Source organism: Physeter macrocephalus, chromosome 2 (genome assembly GCF_002837175.3).
Source record: "Physeter macrocephalus isolate SW-GA chromosome 2, ASM283717v5, whole genome shotgun sequence".
In the NCBI taxonomy this organism is placed as follows: domain Eukaryota; kingdom Metazoa; phylum Chordata; class Mammalia; order Artiodactyla; family Physeteridae; genus Physeter; species Physeter macrocephalus.
Genome location: NC_041215.1, coordinates 114,424,996 through 114,444,011, shown reverse-complemented (window position 1 = coordinate 114,444,011; position 19,016 = coordinate 114,424,996). Strand labels below are relative to the sequence as shown.

The 19,016-nt window shown below is 33.3% G+C and overlaps 1 protein-coding gene across 5 annotated transcripts in view; it reads left to right on the top strand.

The window, feature by feature from the left end:
* Positions 1-19,016, top strand: part of ERBB4 (erb-b2 receptor tyrosine kinase 4) — a 1,129,074-nt gene that overhangs the window by 729,406 nt on the left and 380,652 nt on the right. For 4 of the 5 annotated variants that reach the window (XM_055089875.1, XM_024124587.3, XM_028481564.2 and 1 more), the window contains exon 4: positions 16,880-17,014. In XM_055089875.1, coding sequence (XP_054945850.1) covers positions 16,880-17,014 — 135 coding nt within the window. Of the gene's footprint in view, positions 1-16,879; positions 17,015-19,016 lie in introns of those variants that run through there. The other variant, XM_028481581.2, reaches the window with a different exon arrangement.

The window sequence follows — 19,016 nt, the reverse complement described above, 5'->3', positions numbered from 1 at the left end:
GACAAATCTTTGTTCTTCTCCAACTCTTCTAAATAGAGTCAAGAAACAAACAAACAAACAAACATGGGTTTTAGGATCACAGACCAACTTCCAGCCTATGACAGGTAGAGGCTGCATAGAGTCCTGTTGAAATGGCTCTAACTACTGATCAGAGATAGAAGCAACACTCACTATTAGGGATGAAGGTTTGATGCAGAAGGACTCAATATAACCACATCCCTCCAAAATGGACAAGAGAGGGAGGCTACAGCACTAAAAAAAAAAAAAAAAAAGAAAAAAGAAGAAAAATCCCTGAGATATGGAGTGAGGGAAAAGAGCCCAAGTCTCTTAAGATTCTTGTATCCTAAGTATAGAGAAGAGATCAACTTTTGGTTCACAATTTGATTCTTAGAAGTCTTCTGACTATTACCTGGTGTTTTTTAGAGCAGAATAAAAAACAATGCGCAGCTAAAATTTCACCTATACCCTACCCCTGGCTGAAAGCATCCTAGTTTGTCTAATGTCAGTTCTTGGAATTTCTTTCTTTTGAAAGTCTAACTAATGGAATGGCTTCCTTGGAATTTTTTTGGCCTGTTGATTTCAGTGCTAGTGGGATCTCAATGTCACTCAATTCACTTCTTTCCACAGAAGAAATTCTATATATTGCACAGGAATCTTTTTTTTTTTTTTTTTTTAGCAAAAGCCCGTTCAGAATTATGAAAAATACAGATTAAACGTTTCTTTCTCCTTTTCTGCCTCTGTTCTCCAAGTATCAGGTATATATCCCCACCGGGCTGATTAATTTAGGGCCAATAATGTCTATTCCTGACTGCAACTTTTTTCAACTTTTGTCCCCTTTATCTAAATTGCAATTTAACTTTCCAGTGTCCTTTAGTCTAGTTTTCTTTGTGCTATTAAGTTACTCTTGTAAACATGACCATGCTAATAAGACAGCCGGTTACTGGATTTCATCTTTCAGGTGACCTATAAGTCTTCACCTGTATAAAATCCACTTGACAGAGTATGATGTACCGCGGTGATATTTCAGCATCACACATACCAAACCTTATTCTATAGCCAGAGGCTTATTTCACCTCCATTACAATAAATGAGGGTCACAAAATGAATGAAGAGGTAGTATAGAATTCATTGCCTGCTCAACTCCATTCTTCATGAAACTGTAGGGGCTTTTTTACTTCTTTGATCTCTCATAAATTATAGAACTGCCTCATCTTCCCTTTCCATTCTCTGTCACTAGGTAGAGGAACTGATAAGACTTGATCAATGAGATACAATCTCAATATGGTTATTGGTGTAAAGGCTTGATAATTATTGAGGAACTCTAAACTAGATGTGGTAAACTGCTAGTCAAAGAGCATAACTGGACCACCGCTGTGCTTGGCTCGGTACAGCAAATGTTTAAAAATTTGGATATTTACCAATAAATTCTGGATTTCTGGCCTCCATGAAGAAAACTAAGCTCTGGCAATCCTGAGCTCTCGTTGTCTCTTGGTGACACTCCTTGAAGCTAGGTGGCCACTGCTCCCTGTAGTTGCAAGAGTGCCCTCATTTCCACCAGTCCAACCCACTCCTGTTTCTTGAGCCCTCCTCCCCTTATCCACTGAAGGCCAAGCCCAAGGAGACATCTGAGTTTAAGAGAGAATTCTGCTTTTTGCAAATTAGAGCATTTACAAGAGGATGCATTGTAGCATTCATTATTGTTTAGACCCTTTAATAAAAACTTAACGTAAGCTGTTTAGAAAAATTCATAGGAAATTTTTTTAGGTACATTTATAGGAAATTTATGATTTTGGTTTTTATAATATTTTTGCTCATTTTTTTTTCTTAGAATGTAGTCTTTTTAAAATTTATTACATGAGTAATGATGCACTACTTTGGATTGACTTCTCTTTGACTACTGCTGAAAAGAAATGTTGGTTCGGATAAAAAAAAAATTTAACTTGATACATTTTCCTGTTATAAATATGCATTTGCCACCTGTCAGCCAAATAGACTCAAAACTGCTTATTAGCAAAGTTGAGTGAATAAATGGATAAAATGTATAAGTAAATGAACTTCTACACTTTAGGATGTCTACATTGTGTGGCAGGATTTTCCTTGAAAAGGTGCCAAATTTTTTTCAACTTGGATCCCATCTTATTATCCTAGCTGTAATTAGAAATCTTGTGAAATTAAGAACCATTCAATTCAATGAGTTTTCAGCATCGGAAATTTGCCCAGAGGCACCCAGCCGATTGGTCTGCCCGGAATTGGTTTTTCACAGACTTCTCCCTCCTCTCCTCCTGTTCACTCTAAAAGGGAGTGTCTCTTCCACTTAGCTAATTAATTACACCTGCCAACAAGCAGATGGTTCTGTAGGCTTTGAAGCACGGAAATAGCTAGGTGCAATCAGCTAGCTTAAACTTCCTTCAGTTGCAATTTAGATTATAACTCTTGAAGCTCCAGAGAAAAGAAAATATTAAATGATTACAAAGGGAACAACATTTAAATTGTTTTAATTTCAAAAATGTATTTTAAGGTATAAAGGTAATATTCTTTTTTTAATTTCTGATCTCAGCACAAACACACTTTTAAAATAATTATGTTTAGCATCTAGTTTGGAGCAATATTTGCCAGATGTTGCCATCTAATTGTTCTAAGCTTTAAAGTAAAATGAGAATAGAGGACCAGGGCCACTTAGAAAACTGTTAGGAACAGTTCTCAAAATATGATAGCTTTTGAGTAAATAATACATTTGTGTTGTTGTTTAATTATAAGGAAAAATGTATATGTAACAATGGTAAAAGCAGAACTGAAGGCACTAGTGGTACTCCTGCTAACATTCCCAATGGTAGTCCAGATTTTTATGCTGATCAAGTTGGTCTTCCTTTTTTTCCTTTTTTTTGTCTTTCTTTTTCCCCTTGTATCCGAGGCTAGGTAGCTTAAAATAGAGATTATCACAGGAGATTAATTTTCTAGGTAATCCTACTTTATATGTGAGAAAATTTTAGTGAAGCACTTTATATTTGGAAAATAATGAAGTCTTTGAAATTAAACATATCCTTTTGTTAGAGGTAGAATAAAAATTCATCTACATATAATAATCATATTCTTATCTCTTTTCTCAGTACACTTATCAAATTAATGTAAATAATATTAATAAAATGTCCCAAACTCCCAAGTAAAATCACCTCCCTCCTTTTCCACTATTAAAATTAAAAATGTTACCTGATAGACATATCTAAAGATGAATATATTAAATCATATCAAAGAAAGGAGGATAATTTTAAAAAATTTATGCCCCAAGGAAATATTTTGGTCATCTTATAATATCGAGTGGTGTACAATTCAATTCAACACTGTTACCTGCAAAGAAAATACCTTGATAAATCTACATTTTACCATTTGTTTTAATTTTGAATTCCTTTTCCTTTCATCATCTGAGCTTTACCTCGCTTGCCATTAAAATGATTAGAATTTAAACTTAATGTTAAAATAAATTTTCATTGATTTGATTTCATTCATTTGAATGCTTTGCTCTTTTGCTCTCTTTGTATTAATTGCTCAACAACGATTAATAGGAAAAAACATTATATGGAAAATGCAGATTTGTTTAGGAGAACCAGATGCCCTACACATTTAAACTACCCATTTTCATATCTTTAGAAATGCAGTTGCAAAGCACATAGAGGCAGATTCTATTCTGGCTATGATTTTGGATAAGGTAATTAAAAATCATTTTACCCTATTCATTAAAGTGGAGCTTCCAAAAACTAAGCACAGGTAGAGTTCCCACAGTACTTGAACATAATAAAATTGACTTTCTTTTCTTTAATTCAGTCTTTTTACTGAATTGAAGGGCTTGTCATTAAGTTGGCTGAATTCATGAAGTTTTACTGTGCTGCCTTTTCCTATTGTCTACTTTCAACAGAGGCAAAAGGAAAGCACCTCCAATGATGAGGTTGGGATGTAGTCCAAACATCTAACAGAGCCAGGATGTTTTTTTTAAATACACAGTTTTTTATGCAGAAAAGATACCTTAAAAGCATAATTTTACCTTTCAACTCAATAAAGTATTTTCAAAAAGACTTCAGGCATATTACTGTGACTTCTTTTTTTTTTTTTTTCTGCGGTACGCGGGCCTCTCACTGTTGTGGCCTCTTCCGCTGCGGCGCACAGGCTCCGGACGCGCAGGCTCAGCGGCCATGGCTCACGGGCCCAGCCGCTCCGCGCAGGCTCAGCGGCCATGGCTCACGGGTCCAGCCGCTCCGCGGCATGAGGGATCCTCCCGGACCGGGGCACGAACCCGTGTCCTCTGCATCGGCAGGTGGATTCTCAACCACTGCGCCATCAGGTAACCCCTTACTGTGACTTCTTAATTATACTTAGAAGTAGATTACATAAGCTAGAGTTGTGCTCCATCTCTACTTAAACTTTTTTTTTCCTTTAAATTTCTCAGTCTTTTCTTCCTATTATGGAGGGAGTATAGAATAAAAAGTTTAAAAGCAGGATCCCAACTCAGCAGTTAGAATGAGTTGGAATCATATTTCTCTAGAACACTTAACCAGTTACTTACCTCTCTAAACTTGTTTTCTCATCTGTAAAATTAGACTAGTAATAATTAACTCAGAGGACTTCTGTAAGAGATACAGAGATACATTGAGAGATACATTGGATTATAAATATATTCAAACAATGGCAGTATTACCAAGAGGTATTAGAGTGAGGTGATTAACAGCGGGCTTTGGAACCTGATAGGCCCTTGAATCCTAGTTTGATCCCTGTCTGTGTGCGAGGCATTTGGCACCTTGCTTTATTATTCTGTGTCTCCTTTGGGGTATAGGAATCCCACCCAAAAAAGCAAAATTCTGAATTCAGCATCTTAAGTAATTTTATGAGTTTCTAGAACCTATAATATGCTCCTAAAAGGGCATCTGAAACTTATATAAGTTGAAAATAATTGTTAAAAATGAGCAAATGCAAACCCGCATATTCTAACTTGGCTTAATAATCCTGCACCAGTTTAGCTGTCTCAAAAGTGTATTTACAAGAGGGAGCAGAGATTATTATCAAGCAGCATAGAAGAAGTCAGTTTACCAGAGAACTTTTCTTATCTTCCCCTTAATAGTAATAATAGCAATAATAATAATAATACATCAATTTAATCCTTGCTACATAACAGACTGTGGTAAGCATTTACATGTATGAACTCATTTTCTCCCTACAATTTCCCTGTGAGGGAGGTAATATTAATATCCATATCCTCATTTTATAGATAAGAGAACTGAGACTTGGGGAGGATAACTAATGTTATCTCACAGGTGGTCTATGGGGGTGTCATGGTTACCCAGTCTGACCCCATAGCCTGTGCAGATATTTACATTCCAGTAGTTTTTCCTTCTTGAATGTCAGCTTCTCAAGTTGACTGAACCATCTGACATTGTTAGGCATCTTGGCACTTGGGTCATTTCTTCATGTCCAGCCTCAAAGAGCAGCCAGATACCCCAGATAATTTTTAAATCATATTTATTAACCCTGAAAAAATGGAAGCATCCTAAGATAAAAGTATATCTTAATTTCGAAGACATGACAATACAGGTTACAGAGCTATACCATTGAATAGTGGAGCCATCTGTTATGACATCAGATGTCACAATATGAAAATAATGAGAGTGGTGTTTCTAGCCATAGGATATAATGATTCATTAAAAATGATGTAAGTTTCTGAAGAAATTTTAGTGAACTTTTTTTTCTTCAAACATTTTAAATACATAGCTTTAACTCTTAAAATCTCTGAGCAAATATAATATTTGATTATATCTTTTCTTCATTCAAGAGTAAAGAACTTTCTTGCCCTATATCAACTAGCAGTCTTATTACAGAAATACTTGTTACACAGCTAGTTTTTAATACACAATTTATTGGTTATTTTTTTAAAAACTTTAATAAATTTAAACAAAAGTTTGGAGCAGTCCCACCTCCCTGACCAACACGGAGCTACACAGATATGTTTAATAGTGCTCTGTGTTTCCTAATGAATCCATTCTGCTTCAGCAAAAATGCCAGACTCTTGAAATGGAAGAGGACAGCTCAGTTTACTTGTGTCTGCCCTTTGGATTTTACCCTGATTTCTATGAAGCACAGTGGTGGTGGCAGCCGAGGTGAAGGTCACCTGGAAATTACCAGCAGAGACTTTGTGACCTGTGAACTCTGTACCAACCTGAACTGAACAGAAGGAAATCTAACAGTTCTAAGTACTGTCATGGACTATAGTTACAGAGATGACAAGAAATGACTCAAAGGATTAACCCAACTAGATATTCAGGATTACTCATTATGGGGGAAATAGTGAGTTACAGAATTTATGATCTTGTCCTCAGGAACAGTTTATCGTATGAAATACAGATAACCCCAATTTTTATTAGTCAACTTTGGAAGTACATTTAAAAATATTTTAGCTTAATATATCTAGCTCTAAAATTATTATGCCAAGCACCAAACTTAACTTATGAAAATTGTGTATGATTCTCAGAAGTTATTATTTGGTCTTCTTTCCTCCCAAAAGATCCAATACTTTATTCAATGTGCACATATGTTTAAATACTTTGAACAAAGGAGGCTCCTGAGCTACATTCAAAACATATTTTGAAATAGCTACCATTTTGTGAGGACCTAGTATGTACCAGGTGCTTTATATACATAATTGTCATTCTCAGTGTAAACCAACAAATTAAATATTATTATTCCTATTTTCTAGATAATAGAATAGAAACTTAAACTAACTTGCCTGAAATCACACAGGTAAAAATAGCAAAGATATGCTTAAAAAATATGAACTAATCTACAAACAAATTGTGTCATATTCATATATAGGAATAGTACACAATAAAAATGAACCAATTACTAACATAGGCAACAGCATAAATAAATGTCAAAAATACTATTTTAAGTAAAAGAAGGCAAGAGAAAAGAATACATACTGTGTTATTCCATTTATATAAACTTATATACTGGCAAAACTAATCTGTGGTGATAGAATAGTGGATTTGGGAACACATTAGGAAGGAGCAAGGAAGAATTTCTGGAGTGATAGAGATATTCTGTGTCTTTGTCTGGGTGGTGGCTGCATGAAGACAGATGCACAAACACCATATACATGTATATTTTAAAAACATAGAGTTTAAGGTTTGTGCATTTTCCTGCATGTAAGGTATACTAATTTAAAACTTTATACAAACCAATCTAACTAAAGCTATTTCTCTTTCTATTTTGCCATGATATCTGATATTTCAGGTTTTGAAATCTGTGCTTTACAAAATGATGGCTACTCCTATTCAATCATTCTTTTTCTAATTGTCTCCAGATTAAAACTCTACTTAAAAGAAGTCAATGTAGACCCACTTGTGGGTTTTATAAATGTTCTAGAATCTGCTTCTTTGCACTCTTATTTTATGACTTCTTTATTTTGTAAAATTTTGTCTTTATTTATTATCTTTGGCATTACTTTAACATTATAGACCTTTTACAAGAGACACCCAGGCCCCCAAACCATTTATTTGTTATTTTTAAATAGCCTCTTAAAAATCTTGATGCTTAAAATCGTATTATGAGCATTTTACGAGATTAAATCATTCTGCTTTTTCTTGCTTTATTTTTTATTTGCAAGTCTTAGCTTGCCAGCAACAAACACATACAGCAATATTATTTGTTACTGTCATCAAGAGAAATCATACTTTTCTGAAATACTCTAAAGAAGTAGTGAAGAAATCACACATTGTGAGAAGAGTTATTAAAACTATATAAACTAATATCGTAGGTGAGATATTTGAAAGTGACCTTGTAGTTTATCCCAGGCTTATTGTATTAAAGCCTGTAAGTAAAAGGGACAAATCATTTCTGGGCACTAATATGACTTTCCCCCTTACTGGTAATGAAAACATTGAACTCTATGGATTTGTTCTACTGAAGCAATTACATTTTCTGGAAAGTTGGAGCAGTTATTTAAGAGGATTGTTGTCTGTAATGAAGGCTTTCTGGTGGATAGGGGAATACAAATATTTGATCTTTATGTAAAAGAGTGTTCTATTTTAATAACAAGAAAATAGTGAATTTTTTATTCTTTTTTATATACTTTTGATTGGGTTCATCTCTTTTGTCAGAGAGATATTCACTTAATGTGAATTTTTTCATCCAACTTCTAGAAGCCATACTTTGCTCTTTATTTTTATAATTATTGATATAGTTTTAATGTATTTTTCTAATATATTGTAAAATATCATTTTCAAAACATTGAGTCAGATTCCCCCCCCCAAAATTAAAAGTTAGGAGGGTAACATCTGGTACATTAATTACTCAGTTGTTTCCTAATAACCTCAAATAGAGATCAGGTTTACCTCAGTGCTCTGTAAATGTTTCACACATAGGAAGATCCATTTTCAAGTAAATGGAAATAAACCTCTTGACTTAAAAAATTACACTTCAAAAATAGTATGCAAGAGGCTAAACTTTATTAATCATTGGGGAGGTACAAATTAAAATGATACCACTTAACACTAACCAGAATGGCTACAAAGAAACAGATAGAAAAAAACAGGGGTTGACAAGGTTAAGAAGTAAGTAGATTTCTCATACCCTATGGTTGGGAATTTAAATCGGCAAAAAGCACTTTGGAAAACTGTCACTGTGATCCAACAATTTCACTTCTACTTATGTCTACAACATAAATGTGCACATATGGTCACTAAAGGCATATTCTAGGATGTTTCTAGCAGCAATATTTGTAATAGCCCAAATGGAAAATACCCAGATGCCCATCAGTGTAGAATAGACAAAACATGCAATACCATACAGCAATGAAAATGAACAATATGGGTGAATTTCACAAACGTAATGTTGAGCAAAAGGGAGTCAGACAAGAAGAATGCAGACACTGTTATCCCATTTATGTATAAAGTACAAAACTATGTGAAAGCAATCTTGCTCAAAGCCAGGATAAAGCTTTCAATAGGGAGTGAAATATGAGTGAAATATTCTGTTGTGCTGGAGTGTTCTATGTCTTGATCGAGTGCCGAGTACATAAGTGTGTTCAGTTTGTAAAAACACATTGCATATGATATATGCACATCTATGTATGTATATTGTACTTCAATACAAATTTTGGAAAAAATCTTTATGCCTGTTCAATTCACAAGATTTATGTTTTATAAGTATATATAAGATGCCAAGAGATTTCTTTTGAGTCAGTGTGGCAGAGACTGCTTGTTGTCTCCCAATTCCATTACATCTGTCTAAGTTTTAAATAGTATATAAAGTTTAGCTAGTCATATAACACTCAGTACAAAGACTGTGATTCCCTGCCTTTTGTGCCCAGCTGTGGCTCCGTGACTGAATTCAGACCAATAAGACATAAGTATTGTATAATTGTCTTGTGGCTGTTTGCAGGGACCCTCTTTAAGAGACAACATAATCAGTGAATGGCTATTTGAGTAATTACTAAATATAAAGTGTAATATAATCAACAACTGTGTGACAGATTACAATATTCCCATTATAGAGTTGAACAAACTGAGTCTCATAAATGTATACAAGGTCACACATCTAGCAAGTGAATAACTAGATTTTGAACTTAGTTTTACCCAGTTAACTACATTTAATATTATTGCTTTCATACTCAAAGCCCTAATAGAGAAATATTAATCTATCTTTCTACCCACCCACCTTCCTATAGTATAGCTATCTACCTCTCTTTCTTTCTATCTTTCTATCTATCTAGCTATAATATACAATATATTATCACTTTAATATGTAAGATGGATTCGTGGAGATGGTAGGTTAGAAGCAAAACGTTGAATCTGGTATGAGATAATAGAACCTAAATTAAGGAGCAGGGAATATAAAAAAGAATGGGATAAATTAAAATAAACATTATGAGGATTTTATTTAGGCTGTCATGACTGACTAAATATTGAGCCGGAAGTATTAGTTACAAATCTCGGGTTTTGAGTCTAATTGACTTTTACAGCATGTTATTTTGATTGTAATGGAAATAAGGAAATACAGGGGGAGTACAAGTTTGGGAGAAATTATTAGAAGAAAAATATCAAACATGTTGACACACACATAGAATTATATAATGAGGTAAGAGAACAATTTGAGAAGGAAATTCTGTATTTGTAATTTAAAGCCAGTTACAAGACAAAATTTATTTTTAAATTTTTCCAGAGAATATGAATGTTTAAGTGGATTACTAATTTCCTAATGGATAGAAAGAATTGATACATTAAGATCGCACAAATTGTATTCAATATTTTATCTAGTTTATAATGTAAACTTCATCTAGTGCATAAGGAGAAGATATCACTATTATGTTATTAATTAAGCAACTAAGAACTTTTTACAAATGTTAGTCATGTTCTGAAGATGTCAGTATCATTATAATCATCCAAACCATTTGAATTTCTACTATGTGCTTGACACTTTCTTTGGTACCAGGGCCACAGAAAAATGTATGTCATGGTTCTTTTCTTCTAGAGACCTACATTATGATAGTGGAGACAATATACAAAGGAATAAAGAAGATAAGGTGGCATTTGTTCTGTTAGATGAATGGTTCAGATAATCAGTGTCATAAAAGTTAGAGGCAATTCACCTCTGAAAACTAGATGGTCATAGTAGACTTCTCAGCAGAGCTAGGACGCAAGCTACAACATTTCGAAAGCTGAGAATTGTTTTGGATCCTGAAGTATTAGTACATTGGAACATTATGGAAAGAATTACTAAGCTCCATTCAATTGAAATCAAGACATTTTTGCCACTATTTTCTATCTTAAGCTAACTTTCAGTCAATGAATCTAATAATTTCTTCTTGAAATTGCCTTGCTCTGTTTGAAAAACTGTCCACTGTTATTTCCTAACATTCGGTATCCAGTATCCGCATCCATGAGCTTTTGACTCTGATCATCGAGCTGAAATACAGAAGGTTACATCACTCATTTACATTATCACCCTCTCCCCACTCCCAATACAAATGTGACATTTCAATTTTGCACACTTCAACTCTCCTTAAATCATCTGTATAAAAACTTCAAAGCTTGATTGATGATGAATGAGCCATTGTCTCCTCAAGCACCCGGTTCTCATTAGCCTTTAGAGTCTCAGCTTATTAATAATGAACCTTGAGGGCTGACCCAGTGGGGTAGCAGCAATTCATTGTGCTCCCAGCTGAAAGGTCTGGGTTTGGGAAAGATACAGGAATCTCTGGCCCAAGTCCATTCCAGAGATGATGCATTAAGTATCACAGGTGGATGATGTGAGCTATATTACTTTTGTATCATTATCTGCCAACAGGCTCTCGTGGCTTAAGGTGATGACAGTGAGAAAGATACATTGCTTTATGTCTGAGAAAATCCAGTAACTGCTTCCTGTAGCTTCATCTTGAAAATGGGCTTTTGCCACTTTGGACTTTGACTTCTTGACTGTGACCTTTGGCTTGGATAAGCAATAGAATTCTGATGTATGCATTATTCAGATGTTCCCAGTTAGACAAGTGCAATATTTCTAATCTTTATTTACCTTTATTATCATTTTAATTCTAAGGTTGACCTGTAAATGCACCCATGCAAAACAAGACGTTTAAATACGCAGTCAGGGATTGAGGTTAAGTGTTTCGTTCTTGCTTATTAGATATTTCTTATATCACTATGCTTGTTAGCTTTGTGAGTAGAGGTAAAATGTTTACTATTGATACTGATCACGTAGACTAAAGTGAAATATGGCTAACTGCATTTAAAATTATAATCTTTATTTTGTAAAAAGAGAAAGACATTCAATCTTATTTATGAATTGTGCTTGGGGGTCAAAGCAATTCTGTTGACTCCTTAAACCTAGTAAGAGGTCATATTAATCTGTATTTTCAGCAGGGATGCTACATCACAATCAGGCTATTTCTTACAGGGCAGGGGCAAAAAACAGCCAAGATTTAGTATTTTATCACATTTTCTTTTGCGAGAATATATTTGCAAAATGTCAATGATTCTCTTAATGGTAACTCATCCCCCAAATTCACTGTAATAACTAACATTTGTAAAGAAATGAAAAGCACAAAATAACTATTTAAATAACACAAACATTTCCTTCTTCATTAGACTCATGCAAATGAGAATCGAGGGAAGAAATGATTAAATGTACAAACGTTGTGGATTGGAACGCTGAGACACAAGTACTTTACACCTTCTTTAAAATGTCATATTGACACTTTACAGCTTTCTAAAAAGTAATTTAAGGAACAATATGAGGTAGATTTATGGTTCACTATAAAAACATGCATTTAGACTTTTGTGTAGCACATGCTAGGTAATTTGTACAGGTTTGGGGGAATTTTATCTGTCTGGGATAGCTCATAATCATCATTATTCACCTGATAAATGATAACTGAATTTGGTACACAAAATAGGTTTAGGGATACCAATGAATATATCTAAATGTACCTTATAAATATTAAATGTACTGCCTGCAGTAATTTTGCACATTATCAATTATCAGCATTTTATGTAATAAAAGCTATTTCTCTTTCAACTTATAAAAACTCTAACCTCAAAATTATATATGTATTTCATTTTTTTATACTCCAGATATTATATTTTCTTTTATGAAGCAAACATTTATTGTGTATCTGGCATGTGCCTTGCATGATAGACACTGGGGATACAGTTTTGAACAAAACAGAAATGACCCCTGGCTTAATGAAATGTAGGACCAATAAAAATCAACTGTAGAGTGTTTATGGAAAAAAGATAACTTTCATTCTTACTTTGATTTTGTCAGAATGTAATTTAAAATTAGGAACTATAACAGAAGTTAATTGATCAATGTTGGTGACAAATATCAGGGTACAATTTTTTTCAGTTCAATTTAACAAATATTCATTGACTAAAGATTGCTCCAAGTTTGATGCTATAGATACAGCGCTGAAAAATAGCCCTTGCCTTCATGGAATTTAGTCTAATTACTTCAGTTACAAGTCATGTGCTATATATGTTAAATTTAGCACATTGGAGAGTAGTGTGGATTACAGTTTACTTACTCTGAATACAAAAAAAAAAAAGTCATGCTTTTTTTTTTCTTTTTTTATTTGACTAGCATGTATTAATCTAGTAGGAAGTGTTTGAGACACAAACATATTTAAGTGTTTAGTGGAGTTTTTTAAGAAATGAAATTATACTTTTTTTCATAGAAAGTTGTATTTAATATATCTTATTATATTTAATGGTGGCATTTTTAAAGGAGACATAGTTTTGTAAACTTGCTGGAACTATTTTTATATAATATGATAAGAAAATTCAAAACAGATTTTTTTCTACCAATTGTTTCAATGACCAAGAATCTATTTGTGTCTTTATTTTTTTTATTTACTGTGATATATTTCCTACAGGGAAAGTGAAATTCAATGTAATGAGATTACCTTGAACTTCTTAGTTATTCAACATTTTTTGAGTCCTTCCACACTTCCAGGCATCTTTGTTTGAATATCAGTGAAGTCTGGGTCTCATTTGCCTATCTTCCTTAGAAATTGTCTTTTTGTCACGGTCTTAAAATATAATTATTAATCACTTTATTTCATGCTAATGGGATAGAAACTCTTGGTGTAACAAAGGTAGTACCTTCTAATAAATCTTTAATAAAACTGAGAGAAACTAATCTGTTAGCAAAGGTAGATTTAAAGTACAGCCGGACACTTTTCTGGTATCGTCCTGGATAAATATCTTACCAAGCTTTTCTCTTTACAATCTTTGTCCCTTTTTCTAATCTAAACATATAATTTTTAAAAAGCCTTTGTAGTCAGTGAAGGCAGACACATTAGCTATCCCTTTTGTCCAGCAAATAATCTGTGTCTTTTAACAACTTTCTTGCAGGTCAATACCTTTCCCTAGAATGTGCTTAGTCCAGCAATAAATCTAACTGAATATTTCCCCACAGAAGCATATTAAATTAATATTTTAACACTGTATAAACATAAAATAATGTAAACCATATAAATGAATAAGTGCAATTTTGACATTATTTTCTGACATGTTTAAGTAATCAAGTTGATCAAAAGAAAATGTAAGATGAAATGTACATAAAAACTTCTATAAATAGCAATAAAATATACACTTTCTGATTGTGAGGTTATGACATTCAACAACAGATTATGGTCTAAGCCAAACATAACGGAAAAAAGACTATTTTCAGGGAAAATATACATATACATTATTAAATGCTAAAACTTTATAAATCCTCCTGATCCAGAATTGCTAGCAGATGCTGGGTTTTGAATTCAGAATGTAAAAGTCTCATCCAGATTGATCATGACTGTAGTCTTAATTTAAAATTTTAACATGTAAGATTATACTTGAATTATTATTGCCTCTTTTCTAAATCATTTTCCAAGTATAAGCCAAGCTCTTGAACAGAGTATTTCTAAGAAACAAATGTCAACATTGGTAACAGATTAATTTTTATCGAAGAATAGGATTTGATGAGATTATTATTCAGTATAACATAATCTGATTCTATTTGAATATTTTTAGGTAGGAAGTTGTAGATGGATACTGTGATCCATCAGTATGAACTATTTGAATTAAAATGTAACTCCTGAAAAATATACTCTTTCTACAATGTTTGAGCTATTATCTTTTCTCGTCATATTTTTTTTTTAAGTAGAACTTTTCCAAATGTAGACTGAAAAATAACCTTCATTTCCTGGATAGCAGTCAAAATCTCCTTTCTTTGTCACCTAATGAAGAATTATTCCTAGAGCAGAAGAGCATCACCTAATGTCTCATGAGAAAGCTATTAGTATGAGATCGTCACATTTCTTAGATAGAGACAATGCCAAACATTAGTGTAGAAATCCATTTTCACAATCTTTATTACACATCTTACATCTCCCCTCTGCTTTGATGAAGGTTGTATTGTTAGGTCATGAAAAGGAGTGAACTGGGTTTTAGAAGTAGAAAGATGATCTAATATCTTTTTGTTTCTTTTTTTTTTTCCCCCTCACTTGAGGAAATGGATCCAATAGTCAGTGAAAGGATTAATGATGGAAATGGAATTGATTTTAAATGTGGAAACCCCTGAAATGTCAAAATTAATCTGAAGGATTTTATATATGCAAAGTAGTAAGGCATTTTATATGTGACCACCAATCTTACTTCCACAAATACCTTTTTTTATGGTATTTTCTGTTCATTCTTTTATGCCGCTTTTTGGTTTAAGGGGACTCTTAAAGGTTTAGCTTGGGATACTGCACAGGAGAGATGATTTTCTTAAGGCCAGCACAAGAGATGGAGTTAGTTGCCTTCCCAATATCATGGACCTCTTCTTCCTCACTAACACCACTGCACATTTGGCTTTTGTTTGAATAACAATATGTTCACCTAAATACTTGCTCACTCAGCCTCTCTTGCAGTAGGAATGGCCATGGGATATTGTTCTGGCCATTGTAATGCAGACATAATCCTTGGGGAAAGCATGTCTTTCCAAATAGAAAGTTGAAGCCTCACCAGGAGGAAGTCTCCTGCTTGCTCTTCTGTCTTTACCTTGCCTTGAATTCAGACAAAAACACCTTTAGATGCAGCAGCCATCTTATGCCTTGAATGAATAAAGCCAACATAAATAGCAGGTTGTGGGTACTGCAGAACAGCTAAACTAATATCCACACTGCCTCCGATAGGTTTCTTATTATGTGAGAAAAATCATCCCTTATCTATATAAATTACTTTTAATTGGACTTTTGTTATTTGTATCTGGATGCTTTATGGACTGATATATGATTTCTCTTAACTTGTTCTTGTATTGGACAAGAAGAAAAAATGTGGTAGATTTTGGGTAGGAAGATGCTATGTGTATTTCTCACCAATTTCTTAAAATGATAAGAATAGTATTTTCAGAGGGAATATCTACCTTTTTTCTGGATAACCTAAAGCTATCTGAATGAGAATCTATGTATATGATCAGCCATTGTTCAGAGAGGACAAGTTAGTTGATTAAGGCTAGAGTAGTGAAATAGAGAATCAAGTAAAACTTGGCTCTGATGCACATAATCCGACAATCTTGCCCTTATTCCAATGAACCAGAGTGTTTTTATGATATCTTGCTTTGTGTTGTTCTTAATGAATAATTGGCAATTCTGTTGACTACATTTGAGATGAACAAAGAACACTTTTGTGATTGAAGCATTAATTTTGGCTTCCCCTTTGCGCTAATTACTTACCTAACTGATTCCTGTTAATGTCACATTGACTGAAACAATATTTTTAAGGGAAATTGACAATTTGTAGCAAAAGTCTTAAAAATATTCACAATCTGTCTTAAAAATATTCACAATCTGTGAATGTTATTTATAGAAAAAATTTTAAAGAACTAATCAGAGATAAACAAGTTAAATTACCAATAAGAAGGGATTGGTTAAATAAGCACTGGTTAAATACGTACTGTTTAAGTTATACCCTGACATATTATATGCTCCTTGGAAATAACATAGAATAATATTTAATTACCATTGAATACTCACCATTTAGTATTAACAAAACTAGCAGGTTATGAATATTATATGCAATATTATTCCAATTTCAGAGGAAATAAAAAAGACTGATAGCATCTGTAGCAAAAAGTGAAGAGTGTTTCTCTCTGAGTGCTTGAATTATGAGTGGTTGTTTTTCTTTGTATTGTTCAATGTTTTCAAATTTCTGCAACCTATATGGCTCAGGAAAAAGATATTTTTAAAGATATCTTGGCTATTAACGAAGTAACTGTAATTTAACACTAAAAATAGCTTAACAGTAAATCATTTTTATTGACTACCTTTTATCATCAAAAAGTTTGACAACAAATCTATGTTTGTTTGTTTGTTTTAATACAGAAATCCTAAATGGTGGAGTCTATGTAGACCAGAACAAGTTTCTTTGTTATACAGACACAATTCATTGGCAAGATATTGTTCGGAATCCATGGCCTTCCAACCTGACTCTGGTGTCAACAAATGGTAGCTCAGGATGTGAGTAGCATTATCCTTTTTAATGTCTCAAAAGATTCTTCTACCTCTTGTTTTCACAAGAATGGCTTATGTTTATCATGTCATTAATAGTATTTTGAATTTTGACTGCATCCATGAAATGTTTAGTTATGTATGACAGGACATTCTTTTTGCTTCTAATTAACTCTCCTTTTAGAATGATACTCCCCCTTTACAAATTCTCATTTTCTTAACCTGATCCCTTTTGCTAAATCTAAATTATTTTACCATATTTCTAATGTCTAAGCATGTGGCCCATTGTCCATAAACTTAAAGGCTGGTGTGTAACTGCTACTTCAACTCTTTGTGACTCATACACCACTGAGAAAAAGGTAGTAGAACAAAAATGTACTTTCCTATTCACTGAAATTTTTAGATAAGAAATAAAAACCAGTGAAAATTTTAGAATTCCTAAGCCTTCATTTACCCCTAAAACCTTCATGGTAATACCTTATGACAATTCTAAACACTATAAATAGAATGGAGAAATATATATTTCATACAGAAGAAATATATATTACATTCTGGTTTTAGTCATTAGCCTAATAAACTAGCCAATTTCCCATTCTTAAAGTATATAGTATTTCTACAACAGAGGATTTATTAGATTCAAAGTGTTTAATATGATTAAATGATAAGCAAGTAATATTTGAGCTCTCGTTAAAGCCTTTGGAAATTATTCTGCTGGGAATCTGTTTCACTTTCATAAAGCAGACTATGTTGTCCCCACATTTATTATTACTGACATATGTATGGGAACAGAATCTTTATCAAGAATTACCCTGGGTTTTATATTTCTCATCTATTATTATGTTTCCCATCTGAAATCATAACTATCTTCACACAGTTCAATGATTATTTGCAATAGTACTGATTGTGTTATAGCACTTTTGTAGGAAATCATATTCCAAGGGACAATTATTAAACTTCTTGATGGTCCTAATAACAGAGAAATATGAGTATACTTGACCAAACTGACATCTGTGTTTCTAATAAGTGGCGAAAACTTTCTTTAAAAAGTAAAGTAACATAATTTGCTTGTCACCTTTAAGCAGAAATTTGTATGAGATATCATCTTTGTTCAACAGTGTTCAAGTTGCATACCTTGTAAAATTACATGTGAATGAAAAATTGAATCTGTCCACACTAACAAAGCAAATGATGTGCTTCAGACATGGCTTCCATTTTTCAGTCTGCCCATACTGTAGTACATTTTATATGAGGGGGGGAAATCATAATGTTTGGATAAGAGGAAAGACCTACTGACTTTCAGATTATTAGTTATTAGCCTATAATGCATGAATGAGATCAGGCAAGAATAAAGCCCAAGACAGAAGCCAAAGGGAATGTGTCGACCAGCCTTACAGGATGTGGAGCAGGAAAGGTGTGAGGGATTTACTGCATTTTCACAGATGGTATCTCTTTGTGTTATTCTTTTGAGGGCAAATTTGGATGTTTGTGGATATAATTAGGCCCCAGTAGCTGTCTTTTTTTTGCATGCAAATAATTGCAGGTACAAAAACTATAAATGCAGAGTAGAATCATAACAAATGATTCTTTACAGATTAACCACCAATTGTTTGTTGAAGTTTTATTCTTTACATATGAGTTCTATTTGCTGACACATTATATACAGTGCATGATACCGTATCTGATAATAATAAATTGGCTGGCCTTGAATATTGGTTTTCCATGGCTTTATCCTGAGTCAGTTTCTTTATTTACCTTCTCCCCATGGGTGATTACTGGCAGTTCTCATGGTTTAAATTCAGCTTCCCCACTAAGATCCAGAACTACCCACTACCAACCAATCAAATCACCCAAGTTAAGACGTTGGTAGGCATCACTGAGTTCACCTTATCTTTGGTTCTTGACATTTATTTAATTGCTAAATCATGCTGAATTTGCCTATTTGTTCATTGTACATATTTTTTAATACCATTGCTCTAGTTCAAGACTTCATCTGTTGCCTGAATTCTTGGAA